Raw genomic sequence first — 14,519 nt, 5'->3', positions numbered from 1 at the left:
ACCTAGCGGGCTGTTTTCTCTGGTACACAAAATCTGACTTTCCCTAGCACAACAGTACGTAAGGCTGCGTGAGGCTTTTTGTCAGAACAACAATGTGAGGCACTGACGCATGAGGAAGTTTTAAGCAGAAAACGAAACATGCTAAAAACATAAGTGCATTACTATCTATTTAGGATCTGATTCTGCATTCCTTAATTTCCCTGGGAATCTGTGGGACCGTTTGTGTAGCAAAATACTGCTCTGTGCTATTTTCACTGAGATGATTGGCAAGATGAGGCTGTTTTCTGCTTGCTTGTAAGAAAGCAATTAAAAGAAAATCCAGATTCGACTGCCAGTGTGCTTTTTTTTTTTTTTTTTTTTTTTTTTTTTTTTTTTTTTTCCCATTGTTGAGGATCGGAGGAAGGAAGAAAAGGAGTAGTAACATGATTTCTTTTCAAGGATGAGCTTTACTGCATCAATGTCGCTGACCCATGGTGTATTGCCAGGTGATAACTAGAAAAGAAAACTGGGCAAATTTCCAATGAGTAGCTGTAGTTGGTAGTAAAAGTGCAATCTGGCTGCTGTGGCTGAAATAAACGGTCATTAGGACTGATTAAAGTCAGATTTAGGGTGACTCAAACAACCTAAAAGGGGGAAACCACAGGCGGTTTCACATAGTTTATAATATACTTGTGGAGTTATTTATATGACTCAGTCTAGTAGAGTGAAAATGAGTATGTTTATAGATTATAGTCAGCTTTGGGACAACACAGGTGATTTTTGATGGAAAGACGTTAGAATGAGATTTTCAAGTGCTGGCTTTCTCTCGGAGCTCTTGCACTGGCCAGTGAGGCTGCAGATTGTGTTTTAAGTTGCCTGTCTTACCTGTCACGAGAAGGCACACATTTTGAAAACTGCTGTGGCTGTTGTGGGGATGGCTATCACTGTAAGAAAATTTTAAGAAGATTTTGGACCAACTGAAACAGTGTGTTTTGATTGTCCAGAGCAAGCTTCTAAAAACATTTTAAAACTATTGAAAATATTGCAAAACAAAACTTCTGAGACTTGCCCAGATGCAGCATAGCAAGATATTCTGAACTATCAAAATGTTTATGTGGCAGGAAAAATGTTTCCCGGTAGGATTTATTTGTCTAGCTGAGAGCAGCGAATCAGCTCCCGTATGTTAAGCTGGAGTAAATCTGTCATAAGTGACATCAAGATCAGGCTTACTGCATTACATTTATTTGCTTCAGCCCTCACAAAATCAGTAGATGGAAAAAAGGCTTTTTGTTTATCTGTTGTGATAGCAGTAGGAGTGTCTTGCATTTCTCTGATCTATTCCTTGCCTTGATAGACTTTATATACTCTGTGTCAAACTATGTATACATATGCAAAAGTGTAAATTTATGGCTGCATTTATGGTATTAGGCAAGTATTTATTGGTTTTAAACACCATTAGTCTGGAAATCGACCAGAACTTTGACCTTTTTATGATGTGATTTACTGCCGTGAGCCTTCAAATTCCATGGACTCCGTTTAAGCAAGTTTCAGGTCTTGGCAGGACAAAAACCTGAGCTAGAGCTGTCTCTAACCCCGTGGGGAATTGCTAAATTGAGTGAGTAACTGGACTGGGGTGACCAGGATGATCATTTAAAGGTGTGGGGGAAGCCCAGCTCCATCACTGGGATCTGGTGTGGTTGGCCTTGATGTCTGACTTGCCCTGCATTCATAACACCAGACAATTTTGTTCCACAGTGTTTTTGTTTTGGTATATTTCACACAACATACCACAAAGGCTTTGCTGACTTTCAAAAACAAGAAACAAAGGGCTGAAACGGTTTGGATGCAAAAGGCAGTGCACAGCAATTGCACAGGAGAGCTTTCTTCCTGTTTGTGATTTATCAAGCAGGTTTTATGTAAGAGGGGAACAGCCCTTTAAACTGATGCAATGACTACTGATGTTTGGGTTCCTTGTGCATTTCGGTCTCTCATGCACAAGCACATTTCCCTCTGGTATAAATTGGACTTGAATGTGAGGAGGTGGTGCAGGCCTGGTACAGTGAGGGTTCTCTCAGCTGGCTGAGGCTGGTGGGGGATAAGGAGCCACAGGAGGCTCTGGTCATTGCCAGGACACATCTCCAACAAAGGGACATGCTTCAAGAGGGTCCTTCTTCTCTCTCGTTGCACTTCATGTGAGAAAAGTGTACTTCTTCTCAACTCATGCAAATAAGGGTTCAGGGGTCAGCTCCCTAATTTGTGGCTGCGTAAACAAGAGATTCCAGGGATGTTTGCCTTTGGTGTGTAGGGGGCGAAGGCAGCTACCTTGCCCTACTCGAGATAAAGTGAGTTTTGGAGAAAAATGCAGTTTACACAGACCAACACTCAGCTGGCATTGTGTTGAGTTTCGGGTAATTTCTGACTGTGATCATCTCAGAAGGGATCCTGTGCTGGCTTCCTGGGGTGGCAGGAGCACCCTGCTGGGTTGGGATGTCCGCACACCCTTACCTGTCCTGCCCTCTGCTCCTCCGCAGCAGAATGCTCCCCCGAGGGTCCTGCTGCATCCACCTTGGCTGCTTGGGCCCCTAGGTACCAGCTGGGAAGTTTGCATCCCCTCCTGCCATGTGAGCCAGGACCCTGCTTTTGCCATTACAGTCATTGCTGGTCCTCCTCTGTCATTTCACATTTACAAGCTTAATTTGCAAATTTTTGCACAGATCATTTTACTGACCTTGCTTGTAAGGCACTGATCAATATTCAGCAGTAACCATACAGAGATAAGAGAACATTATTCACTTACATTCAGTTACGATTATTGCTCTATGGCTGATACAACAATTAGAAAAAAAATGGATCTTTATCTAGCCAGTCAGTAGCAGCTTAATGCATGTGGCAACTTTTCTTCAAAAGGACTGCATATATATTTTTGATGGTGAAATGAATGTTTCTAATGTGAAACTAATTAGTCTTTTTCTTTTCTTCATGAGTGTGTCTGCATTTCCTGAATTAATGAAAGGGGTTTTTGCCTTTGATGTAAGTGGGACATGATCAGCTCTGATTTTGCTTCCTGTTTGTGAGTGTGTCTTATGATAATTTTAATGAGTCAGGCCTAAAAAAGAATGTACTTACTGCATTTGTTTCACACTGTGTCAGACTGTGCAGTATGAATGAGCACTTGTGGGTGTGCAATTCTTTTCCCAATTGAAAGACCAGCAGTTTAGATTCACAGGCACACTTGCCTCTGACTTGGTGGTGTTCGTAAAATGAAATGTTTGCAGGCTGTATCTGCAATGTCAGAAGAAAATGCCTAAATGAAAGTGACTTAAGAATAGGCTGTGAGTCAGGGCAGCCATCTCTAGTTTCTATAACAGATACAATGAGAAGAAATATAAAATGTATTTATTTTTTGAATAGGATGGGGGAGAGAGACAGGAGGGAACCATCCGTTTGTGTGTCTGGAAGCTAAATAGAGATGTGTCTAAATGATTAGTTTAATTTGCTGGTTCATTCATTAGGGAAACCCCCATAAGCGGCTGGGAAACCGAGAGGGGCTGTGAACAGAGAACAAGGGGAGCTCATAAAGGCAGGGGAGACTGAACGGCAGCCAAGGGGACGAGCAAAGCACCAGGCAGCGTGGAGGCCAGGGCAGCCACCATGCCGACATGCTTCCTGAGCTTTTTTTTCCCTCCTCCTCTCAGGGGCCCATCGAGCAACTCCCCTTTTGTGCTCATCTGAGCAAGCAAAACAAAAAAGTTTGCTTAATTAAAAGGCTGTCTTTTCTTCCCCTCTCTAAAGGGGCTGGAGAAAAATAGCGTGCTGCTGTGAGCGCGAGGGAGGGCTGGGGATGCCTGGTGGGGCTCCCCCCTGCAGTCTCACTCCCTGAGAAGTAGGACAGCCAGTCGGTTCATTCGAGTGGATGCTCTTGGTTCAATGGGACATTCTTCCCCTAAAAATCCTGGTAAGACTAGAGCCTCACTGGCACGGTGGGGAAGTGTTTTGTGCACAGACTGTTTATTTACAGACGCTTTCTGGAAAGGGGAAAAAAAAAAAGTGAGAAGAAAGGAAGAAAGTAAAAGGAAAGTAAGGTGCAGAGCTATAAACACGTTTGGGAGTGAAATGTGGCTGGTACAGTCACCTTTTCCATCATATATACCCTCTCCTAAGCTGTTAAAATAACCTTGCCTGCTAAGAACAAGCACTTTGCTAGATCTTTCAGACCGATTGCTCTACTCTGGTTATTTGCAGAGTATAGGCGGGTGCCTGAAGCCTTTATTCCTGATGAGAACTACAGATGCTGGCCATCTTACCATCACAAAGGCTGCCTCCTCTCCGTGTTTGACGTCAATGAAGCCATTGAGATCTGTGACAGCTACTCCCAGTGCAAAGCTTTCGTCTTAACTAACCAGACAACTTGGACAGGTAGGTCACAGGTGCTGCTGAAGAGGAGCAGCAGCAGCTGAGTCATGCATAGTGGTTGCTTCAAGAGTTTCAGTACCACTTGGGGAGCATGCTGTGCTGGACTGTGGAAGCCACCATTGACAGCAACAAAAGAGAAGAGTTTCTGATGCATCAATGGAGGTCTTTTGGTCTTTGGTGGGACATTTCCTTGCTTCCCTTCAGAGGAGCAGGAATCTGCTGGTAGACCCAAAAGAGCAGGCACCAGAGGGCTTTAGGATATGCACCATAGGTTTCCAAACTGTGGAGTCCAAAATTTTATTTTGAAGTACAGCGACAGAGATAACAACAGAAATCTGTGACCTGTTTCTGCAGTTAAATGTGCAGGCCATGGTCCAACATCTGGGTTTACATAAACCTTTCCAATTCATATGGTTGTTGCATTTTGACACGAAACCAAACAGGTTCTCCCACGCATCTAGCTGGGACTTCCCAGCTGGTATAAGAGATGTTCTGGTGCTGGTGGGAACAGCATACTGCTCGTAGGGCTTTGGCTGAAGGACAGTGAGGAGGGAGGGTTTAAACCAGTTAGAGGTGGAAATGCCCAGTGCATTTCAGCTGGGAAACTACAGGAACTTCTAGGGGAAAATCCCATTTGCTACCACAACTCATTTTCTTGTCTACCAGAATATACTTCTTGAAAAGATAAATACACTTTCCAAAAGGTTTGTGGGCCTGGCAGTCTCAGTGTGGTTCCCCTGAAGGCATCCAGTCTGTGCTGATTAACATCAGTGGAGCATCGATCCTGGCTCGTGGCTGCTGAACCAGACCGAGGCTTGTTTCAGGGAGCTCCGCAGCACTCCAAGAAACAAAAATGTTACAAGTGTCTGCTAAAAAGAGACATGATTGTGTGTATCAGGTGGATTGGACTAACTTTGTGCTCTTCTGTCGTCATCTCATGAGATAAATCCCCCACTGCAGTCAGCATGAGGTTTTTCTCCTGTGATGACTGGTTGTGCACGTGTGCCCTGTGGACTCTCCCATCTTGTGACTGCTGTGCATCTTCTCCACGCACACAGTGCTGTTCTCCTGCTTGAGCAATCTCAAGCAATTCTGGCTAGAGCCAGGTCAATTACCCTACTCCTGTGTTTGAGAGGAAGGGTGACTGATGTGAGCCAAACCTTGGGAAAGCTGGTTTAAGGCCTTGCTGTTCCACAGATTTCAGCATGGCAAGTTATTTAGGCTCTGAGACTCATGGAAATGAGTCACATGGAAATTCCTAGGAAGTTTAGAGCAGCTTCTGTCTCAGATTTTGATATTAAAAGCAAATGAGGCATAGCAGCTATATTTCAAGTGTTATTTTTTTAATTCCCTTTTCTGTGCCATCCCTGGCATGTGAGCACACGAGTCCCTGCAATGTACAGCATGGAAATTTGGTTAGTAATTGAGGCATCCTGTTTGCCATGTGATACTTCTAAGAAAATAGTGTTATGGGGGCCCCCTAGGGAGGCAGGCTGGGAGTAAAGAGCAACTGTTTCTTCTGAATATTAGAGAGTGAAGGCAGAGGTTGAATAGCTGTGGAGAATACCTCTGTGGCCTTTGCTCCAAGGAATTGCTGTGTCTGGGGGAGAGCAGGTAGGTAGGGATGTGAATAAGATGCTGGTTCAGCAAATAAGTACAAGACCTGTACTGCAGCTCCCATGGAGAGCAGTGAGTGAAACCTTACTAAAATCAGTCATGCTGGACTTGGCAGGGTGTCTTGCACTGCCAGGGGGTTCTCAATGGATATGGATTTATTTATTTATTTATTTTTGTGTATGAGGAGTAAATGCCTTGCTCCAGAATGTGTAAAAACCCAGAGCTATGAAGTGATCAACAAGAGGTATTTCAGAGCAAGTAATGCTTAATGTATCTTGTGCTGGTCAGTACAGCAAAGATTTGACTGTGCAAAGATGATTCTGCTCCTGTATAACCAAATGTCTGCCCCTTATTTAAGCCCTGAACCCAGGCCCATTTATATCAGTGGGAGAGTCTTTAAAGACATTTTTTTCTTTAAAGATTATGTTAAATTTGTATTAAAATCTCCAGACCTCTCTTTCCTTTACCTTGTTAGCTGTATGCGGCCATATATTGACCATAATCACATAAGAATAAACATACAGAGCCCAGGAGAGATCAGTGCACCTTGAAGTGAAAGCATTTCAGTTTTATAACAGTTGAAGTTAAGAAAGAGTTCCGTGTTGGGGTGCCTAAATGGTGTACAGGATGATCATGAATATGAAATGTCAGTACCGTAAAGCAGGCAACCTTTTGCTCATCACTTCTAACTACCTTTTTTTCCTCCCTCCCCTCTCCTATTCCATGCAGGTCGGCAGCTTGTCTTCTTCAAGACGGCCTCAAATCATATCTTGCCTGATCCTGACAAGATAACATATGTGAAAGTGACAGACTGACAGCTAAAGTGGCTCGGTCTGATGCGTGAGTGACAAGAGCTGTTTGTGTATAAATATAGGCAGCTGTTAGGTACAGAACGGCTGTGGATGGGGAGATAATTGCACTATTACTCATTCTAATCTATAGAGTGCTAAACAAAACTTTAAAGAAATAACCTGCATGACCAGGATGAATGTGCAATAAAACAACACTTTGAAAATGTGATTTTAAAACAAAGCAAAATACAAAATACGATACACTGTTGGGATGTAATTTTGGTTACAAATCAACTGGCAGCTCTAGCTTTTCTAACCAAGGTTAGCATGACCTTTCTGACCTGTCATGTGTGTACAGGGATGGAAACTGATCATTTCTAAGAGAAGTCTGTATCCTCTGCATTGATATTTATTTGGGCACGTACAACTGAGTAACTGAAGCATATCAGTTTGTAAGCTAAATATCAAAAATTACTGAAGACAATCAACATTCATGTTAACTTTATCAAATATGCAATAGCAATGTGTTTGTCAAAATGAAGGAATTGGTTATGTTTAGAATTGCAAGACTGTAGCTAATTTTCTTTTTTGCTTCCAATGTTATCACAAAGGTTTGTATTTTTTTTAATTTAAAAGAGCCATTTTGTAGGTCTAGCAAATCACATAAGCATATGAATGGTCCCACTGAAAGGCTAGGGACTTACCCAAGTGCTGAGTGCTTTGCTGAATAGGGATAGGCCTAAGCATATGCTTACAATTAAGCCTGTGCTTAAGACTTTTGTTGAATCGAGTCTGAATTGTTCATGAAGCTACATCTTTGACAGACTGGCAAAGCAATCCATCTGGTTGAACAGGACTATTTTATTGAATATCTTGCAGTTATTCATATTTTTTTTATCATCAAATCCTTGGTTTTCTAAGGCACCGCTTGCTAATTCTTAGAGTGAATGAAGTAAATGACCTCAATAATGGTAATTGAATGCTAGCCTTAATTCTATATAAAATGCTTTTTATAGGCATGGTGTGTCTAGAGAATTTGCTTTCAGTGAAAGCAATAAAGTAAATGCTAACGTGACCAATGTCATACTGTTTTGTAGTTTGTACAGCCAGGAGAAAATGTGCTTTTGTTTCTTAAATTGTTTATTTTTGTAAAAAAAAAATAAAATAAAAGATAAATACGATCCCTTTCATATTCAGTTTTCTTGTGTCGCAAATAAATGCTGAAATCCAGTGAAGACTTAGCCGTAATGCATTGTAAGTCACATTAAGCCTGGGATACTATTTCCAGGAACAAACTGAGGTTGCACCAGTGTCTTCCACGAAGGATGGGTTTAGGAGTGGCTTTATGGGCTTGCCTGTCACAAAGCAAGTGGCCGTTATAAAACAACACCTTAGCAACCTTTCTTTCTCTGTGGTTTGAGATATGTCAGCACCAGCCTTTTAACATTAGGAACATTAGGAAGGGGATAGGACGAGAACAGAACCTGAAGTAATTAGCAGTGGTGCTAATTTTTTTTTTTTTTTTTCTTCTGTACTTTACCAAGAAGAGAGAGAGAAGGAGGGCAGGAGAGCAGGGAAGCTGGACAGAAGTGTTCGTAGCCCTAGTGATTATACAGGAGGGATGGTCTGATAGTGACATGGTTGGCAGCAGGTCTTGTCTCACCACAGTTTCTCCGAGGTCACTGATACCCTAACGACTTCTGGCAATTCACTGAAGTGACATGCTGTAATGGCCGTAACTCACAAATTATCAAACTACGCGCCGTAATAGCTCAGCTGATTGTGTCGCAGTGCACTTAGGAACCCATCAATCACACTGTGGTAATAAACAAACACTACAGATTCTTCTAAAATTGCTACATAAATCATGCCAACACATCCTGCACAGTTCATTGAAGTGATCTGGGTTGTTGGCACTGAGGTGCTGGTATGTATTTGGAAAGTCTTTAACCTCCTGTGATTGCCTTCCCATTAAGTGCTGTACACCATTCCAAAAATACTCAGCATTTAAAAACAATGTGGATGGCTTAAATCCTTTAGCTGTGTTCCTAGATAAAATTTATCAACAGTTAAAAGAAAAAAGATATCTGGGGCAATTCGTTAATATTGTAGGCAGTCAACTTAGGATAGTTTCATTTCATCATTTTCTGCATGCCTGAAAAAAACACCTCTGAAGTCAGATTATTTTTTTTTTATCTCTGGAATTAAACTTGCCAAACCAATTTACATCAGCTTTTGCAAACAGAGATCAAGTAAGCAAGAAAGAAATGTAGCCATGAGCCAAGAAGCTGGATTCTGGATTACAGCAGTAATCAACTTTATACAGGCAGTTTTATAACTCTTTGAGAGTAAGGCTTTCCAATGGAAATGCTGATTAAAATCTTAATAAGAGAGGCGTGATACTACAGTGAGTGAGTTTAATAGCTGTAATAAGCACTGGTAAAAGTCTGAATTTATGGGGAGAAAGTGTCTTTGGCAGCTGTGGGTCTGATTCAGCAAAGTGCCTGACTGGCGCTTGTGGCATGGAAACCCCTGAGAAGCCACAGAGGAGGAGGCAAGGCACAAAAGAAGCTGGCAGGTCTGTGCCCCTCAGCCTGGGAGCTGTACCGTGTTTTCTGTGGAAAAAGGCATTTCTATCTCTCTCTCTCCCACCCCAACATTTTGACTGCTTTTTACATTTCCTGGCTTATTCCAGCCACAAGGTAGAAATATGAAAGAAGACACCCACACAGCTTTAAATGACTGATGTCTGTGTGCGTGCATGCACATGTGTGTACGTGTACGTTTATTTATGTCCGTGTCACACTGAACAGAGATTATTTACCCAGTGAAAAACCAATTGGCTACATACAAAATGAAGTGCTAAACAGGATGTTGAATTCATCTGGAGAAGTGAGAGCTCCATGAAGTCGCAGCTCTCCGTGGGCTGTGCTGAGCACTCATTCCAGACTGGGGCTGCAATGCCCTGGCCAGGCTGCAGCTCAAAGCACCTCCAAGATGTGCACGTGGTCCCTGTGCTGGTCCCATGAAGGGGTCACGCTGTCCCCGGTGCTGGGAACAGATTTTACGCAATGAAGCAGGCACTGCTCAGCATCACCTCTGACCTGATATCCCGAGGAAATGTAGTAGTAGTAGTGGAATGTAGTAGTGGAAACGTGCTAAACGTGCTAAATGTGTGGATGGAGCCACTGGCAGCTGCGGTATGTAACACTGCCCAGGAAGACATGGAGGAGAGACCTTCCCACCAACGAGAGACCAGTGGGACTTTCCCACCTGCTTGGCAGAAAAGGGTGCTACCATCTTCCAGTGGTCAGGCCCTTTCAGTCTCCTGGGAAATAAAATTGCCTTATGAGTTTTGGTCTTTGCTTAGACCAGACTAAAAATGTGTTCTATTTTCCTGTATCATTTGTGAGCCTACTGTTTTCTCTCTGGTCATTTCACAAAGCTTTTCTGCCAATTCCAATGTGCCTTTTTTCAGTAGAATGCTGAGGTCTTGTGTATTCAGCTCTAGAAACTGAGGTTGTTAAAACAAATCTAAGAGAAATCTGTAGTGAAATTTGCAACAGGACTATGAGTATTCATCACCCTGGTAGAAAGCCTGAAAACAAAAAAGCCTGAAAGCCTGTGTTATCAGCTGAGGAGCTCAGGTAAGTTTGTATAGGGAGTAAAGGGGGTTAGATGTGCAGTGCAAAGTCAATGAAAACTTCAGATATTCTTCCAACACAAAATAAAGGAGTTTAGTGCAAGTACTGCTGCCTAATTTACTTTTCCCTGCCTCTTCCTGCTTCACAGAGGTGTTTTACTTAGTGCTGCTTGCAGTCGTGACCACCAAGCTTCCCATAAGATTTGTAAGAAGGCAGGCAGAGTGGGGTGCAGGACAGCAGCTCAGCGTGAAGCCAGGTCTTCCTATGAACAGCTACTGTATGTGGTGTGGTAATTGCTGGGGATCACTGTCCTGGAGGAGAACCTGACCATAGTAGGTCCACGGTGCCTGGTGAAGAAGTCATTCTGCTTTTGAAATTGGCCCTAACAGACCACTTTTACCACAGCTTACAATAAGTCAGTGCAAACTTGTGTTTATACCAGGTGAACAAAGGTATAGACGTGGTTAACCAGTCAGTTCTGGACAAGTATCCTGAAGGATGAAGTTACCCATGGGGGCTCTCTGCCATGGTCATGGAGCACTTCCTGCAGAGCTGTCCTACACTGCTGCTGTCCCACACCCTGCTGCAACAGCCAGTGGGGGGTATGTGGGAGACATGCATTGCAGAGACAATTAGAGAGGCAAAAATACGTACCATTACTCCACTTCAACTAGTCGATGTGGGGTGCTGACCCTATAAATGCTTATAAGGCCCTGTGACTTCAGGCACGGCTACAATTTAGAGCAAATAAGACACTTTTATAGATAATAATTTAGATTAAGAAAATTATTTAAAGAACTTGTAATTCAAAGCATTACAGGTGATAGTGAACAACCAGAAATCATGTTATGTTGCCTGTCAAGAGAGGCATATATGAATACAGGGGTGTTGAAACTTCAATGTAGAGCCTTTTCTTGTATTTATAGCAATAATTTCTTTACAGACCAAATAAAACCTACTACTAGAGAACAACAACAACAAAGGAAAAAATGAAGCAGCAATTTTATCCAGGTAATCACGTCTCTAACTTTTGGGTCAAAATGTGAAACACTGTTGAAAGAAGCCAGACAGATTTGAGTTGAAAAGACTCAATCAAAATCTTCATCAATCAATCGCAGAAATAAGAAATTGGAACTCAAAGAAGAGGAAGGTTTGTGAAAAGCATGCAGTATATGAAGACTTTACAATCATAGTCTGTTTAATATTTTTTGAGATGTAATCATTTGATTCTTTTTAAAAGACAGTGTGTTTTTTTCTTATGAATTTTAAACTAGAGTGAGATGCATCAGGCTGACTCAGGCTGACTGCCTCTGAGAGCTCCCAGTATGTGTAGGGTCCATATCCATCCTTCAGCCTCGTGGACTTTGGCATTTTAACACTGACAGGTAAATTGTTTGCAAGTAACTACAAGTAATTCTTTTCAAGCTGACGTGGAAGGTTTTAAGAGCTGCCTTTTAAAAATGCGAAGGAAGCAAAACATCACATCTCTTCTCTTTGTAGTTGCATGTGGTCAACAATTGCCTTTGTTTAATAGGTGCCCCACTTCCCCATGTAAGCTGAAGGGAAATATAATTCAGTAGGAGCCATCCTGATTATGAAAGTGTCTTTGATGTCAAGCCAGAGGCCAAACAACACATTTATTAGGAATTGTGGCTTGTAAACAAAAAATCCCTGCTCACCACAGTTTTTTAGCAAATGATTGTGAGGCTAAGAAGGAAGACTAAACTATCCAGCAACTACTTGGAATGATAAAGCCAGAATCTGATCTTACTTAGCTTGATTTTACCAGGGTAATTCAGTTAATCTTTGATTTATGTTCTCAAAAAACAGAATCAGACTGTTAGATGAGCAGCTATGGAGTAGGAACTAAATAAAACTTGTCTCTTGAATCTAAATGCTTTGACCACATAAGCGGGGAAAAATACATTGATTTTTCCCCTATATATGTACACATGCGTGTGTATGTGCACATGTATAGGTTTCCATGAGGGCTGAACAATGATAACCTTACTCTTAAGGTGGAAGCTTTAGCAAGACTAAACATGTTAAAGACACAGTATTCAATAAATAACCTCAGGAAAGCAGTAAGTAACATATTTACACTTACTGTTTAACAGGTTTAAAGTCATCCTCATTTATCATCCTTTTGCTGAGTTCAAGTGCGTCCTAACAAGAGTTCAATTTTCAACATTCAGAAGTACCCAGCATGTATGAAGATAATGTTTCAAATTAGTATTTACAAATTGGAGCTTCTATAAATGCACTAGAAGGAATGTGAAGCAGCCAGTCAGACAAATAGATGACCGGGGGCACAGTGGCAGTTTTAGAAGTATACGTACTTCACGTTTCATACAAGACCTTGGCTTTGTGTGAGTTCATGACCTATTAAAACCTTGTATGACCTATTAGCAGATCTTACTTCATTCTTGGACACAAGCTACTGATCTGATCTACTAATGAACACTACTGTTTTTACATATTTTACCATCCCAGCTTGTAGTCCCAAGAGTGGCAAACCCAATGCCTGTTTCAAGAATGAAAACACTTCAATTAAACATCAGGTTTTCATCTGTATATGGCTCTGATTCCTGATTCAGGATGAAAGTTAGATAACAGATCTTAAGCGGATAGAATACTACAGAGGCAAAAAATAATGTCTGCTTTGTTGTATAGGCAATGAGTTTGCAAACAGACTGCATATTCCTCCTGGAGAATTAATGCTTAATGACTTAGGCTGTGGGTCAAGGTGGCAGATGTGAAAGAAATTTTGCTGCCTTATATTGCAACATATGTTTCATGACCTATAATTATTCTGATATATGGTTCATTTCTAAAGACCAAGCTCCTTGAATCATGTGGTTACATAAGAACAGACTTCTCTTTGGTTCCTTTTAGCAACTACTAAAAAGTGTGAATAAAAGAGAACTGTATGAGTGTAATAATACTCATACAATTCAGAAATCATTGTAGTTGTGGTGCAACTGATTCAATTGACTAAAATTAACAGTAATTCCCAAGTGGATGCTGATGGTAAGCAAAAACAATACAGGATGGCAAATATATATAATTCTAAAAGTAATCAGAAAAGGATATGGGAACTACATAACAGAGATACCATTTATGTAATAAATATTGGCATGGTGGTCAAAATTTACTGTGGTGGAGAAACAAGTATGCAGTTCCAAAATCCCACCCTAAATGTCAGGAACAGATTAACTCTTACCTCCCTGCAGTCACCAGCCCATGTACTATCAGTTCTCAGTTTCTTCAGTGCCTTGCAATTTATTTTTGCCTGAGCCTCAGTCTTCCAGTTCTAGTTCACAGGTAGTGGCCTCCTTGTGTGTGAAATTCCAGCAACTCAGTAACAGACCAGCCGGCCTTGGTTCTTGCTTTGTGTTGCAGTTTACTCACCAAAGTAGCACAGAACATGCCTTCAGTTTGCATGGAATAATTTTCTTAACGACCAGTGTTCCTAACATAATTTACTGTAGACTGCTGACAAAAGCTACCTTTCTGCTATGATGAGATAAGCCACCCTCCAATGCCATCTAGTGATGCTGACAGAATTTGTTCAAAAATCTAGATCTTGTGCTTTCCAAATAACCACTGTGCAGGTGTATTTTATGGTTCTTATGCTTTCATAGCAAACCAGGAACAAATTTTTTTCAACCAGTTTCAGCTGGCTAATTTCCTCAGGTAATTTACTATGCTATTAGTATATTACATTTTTTTATTCCTTCCAAATTGTTTGATGCTGTAAAAGGCCATAGATTCTGCCTCAGCTGGCAACCTGGAAAGAAGTCATTTGATGCCAAGCGTCCACATCTTCCATGTTCTGTGCCATTGATACAAACTCTACCAAAGGACCATGCAATGCTGCCTGTTCAATACCTTCTGAGGGGCATGAATCTCGCTTTTAAAGCAGAGGTCTGAGTGTAGAGTCCTACAGAAAAATAATAATAATTTTAAAACTACACATTATGTATTGTAGCAAACCAAATATGAATGGCATAAAATTTCTGTTGCCTTACCCTCTTGAATTGTTAAGGCTCAGGCTGATAAGATTTCATAGAGC

At 41.5% G+C, this 14,519-nt stretch overlaps 1 protein-coding gene across 1 annotated transcript in view; it reads left to right on the top strand.

The window, feature by feature from the left end:
• PKDCC (protein kinase domain containing, cytoplasmic) overlaps positions 1-7,981 on the top strand; it is a 33,825-nt gene extending 25,844 nt beyond the window's left edge. The window contains exons 6-7 of the mRNA XM_084514470.1: positions 4,222-4,395; positions 6,739-7,981. Coding sequence (XP_084370596.1) covers positions 4,222-4,395; positions 6,739-6,824 — 260 coding nt within the window. The 3' untranslated portion in view covers positions 6,825-7,981. The remainder of the gene's footprint in view (positions 1-4,221; positions 4,396-6,738) is intronic.
• Positions 7,982-14,519: the final 6,538 nt, after the last annotated feature.

The sequence above is a fragment of the Aythya ferina genome (assembly GCF_964211825.1).
Source record: "Aythya ferina genome assembly, chromosome: 3".
Lineage (NCBI taxonomy): Eukaryota > Metazoa > Chordata > Aves > Anseriformes > Anatidae > Aythya > Aythya ferina.
Note: the sequence above shows the minus strand (reverse complement) of the source record. Positions and strands in the feature narration are given on the sequence as shown.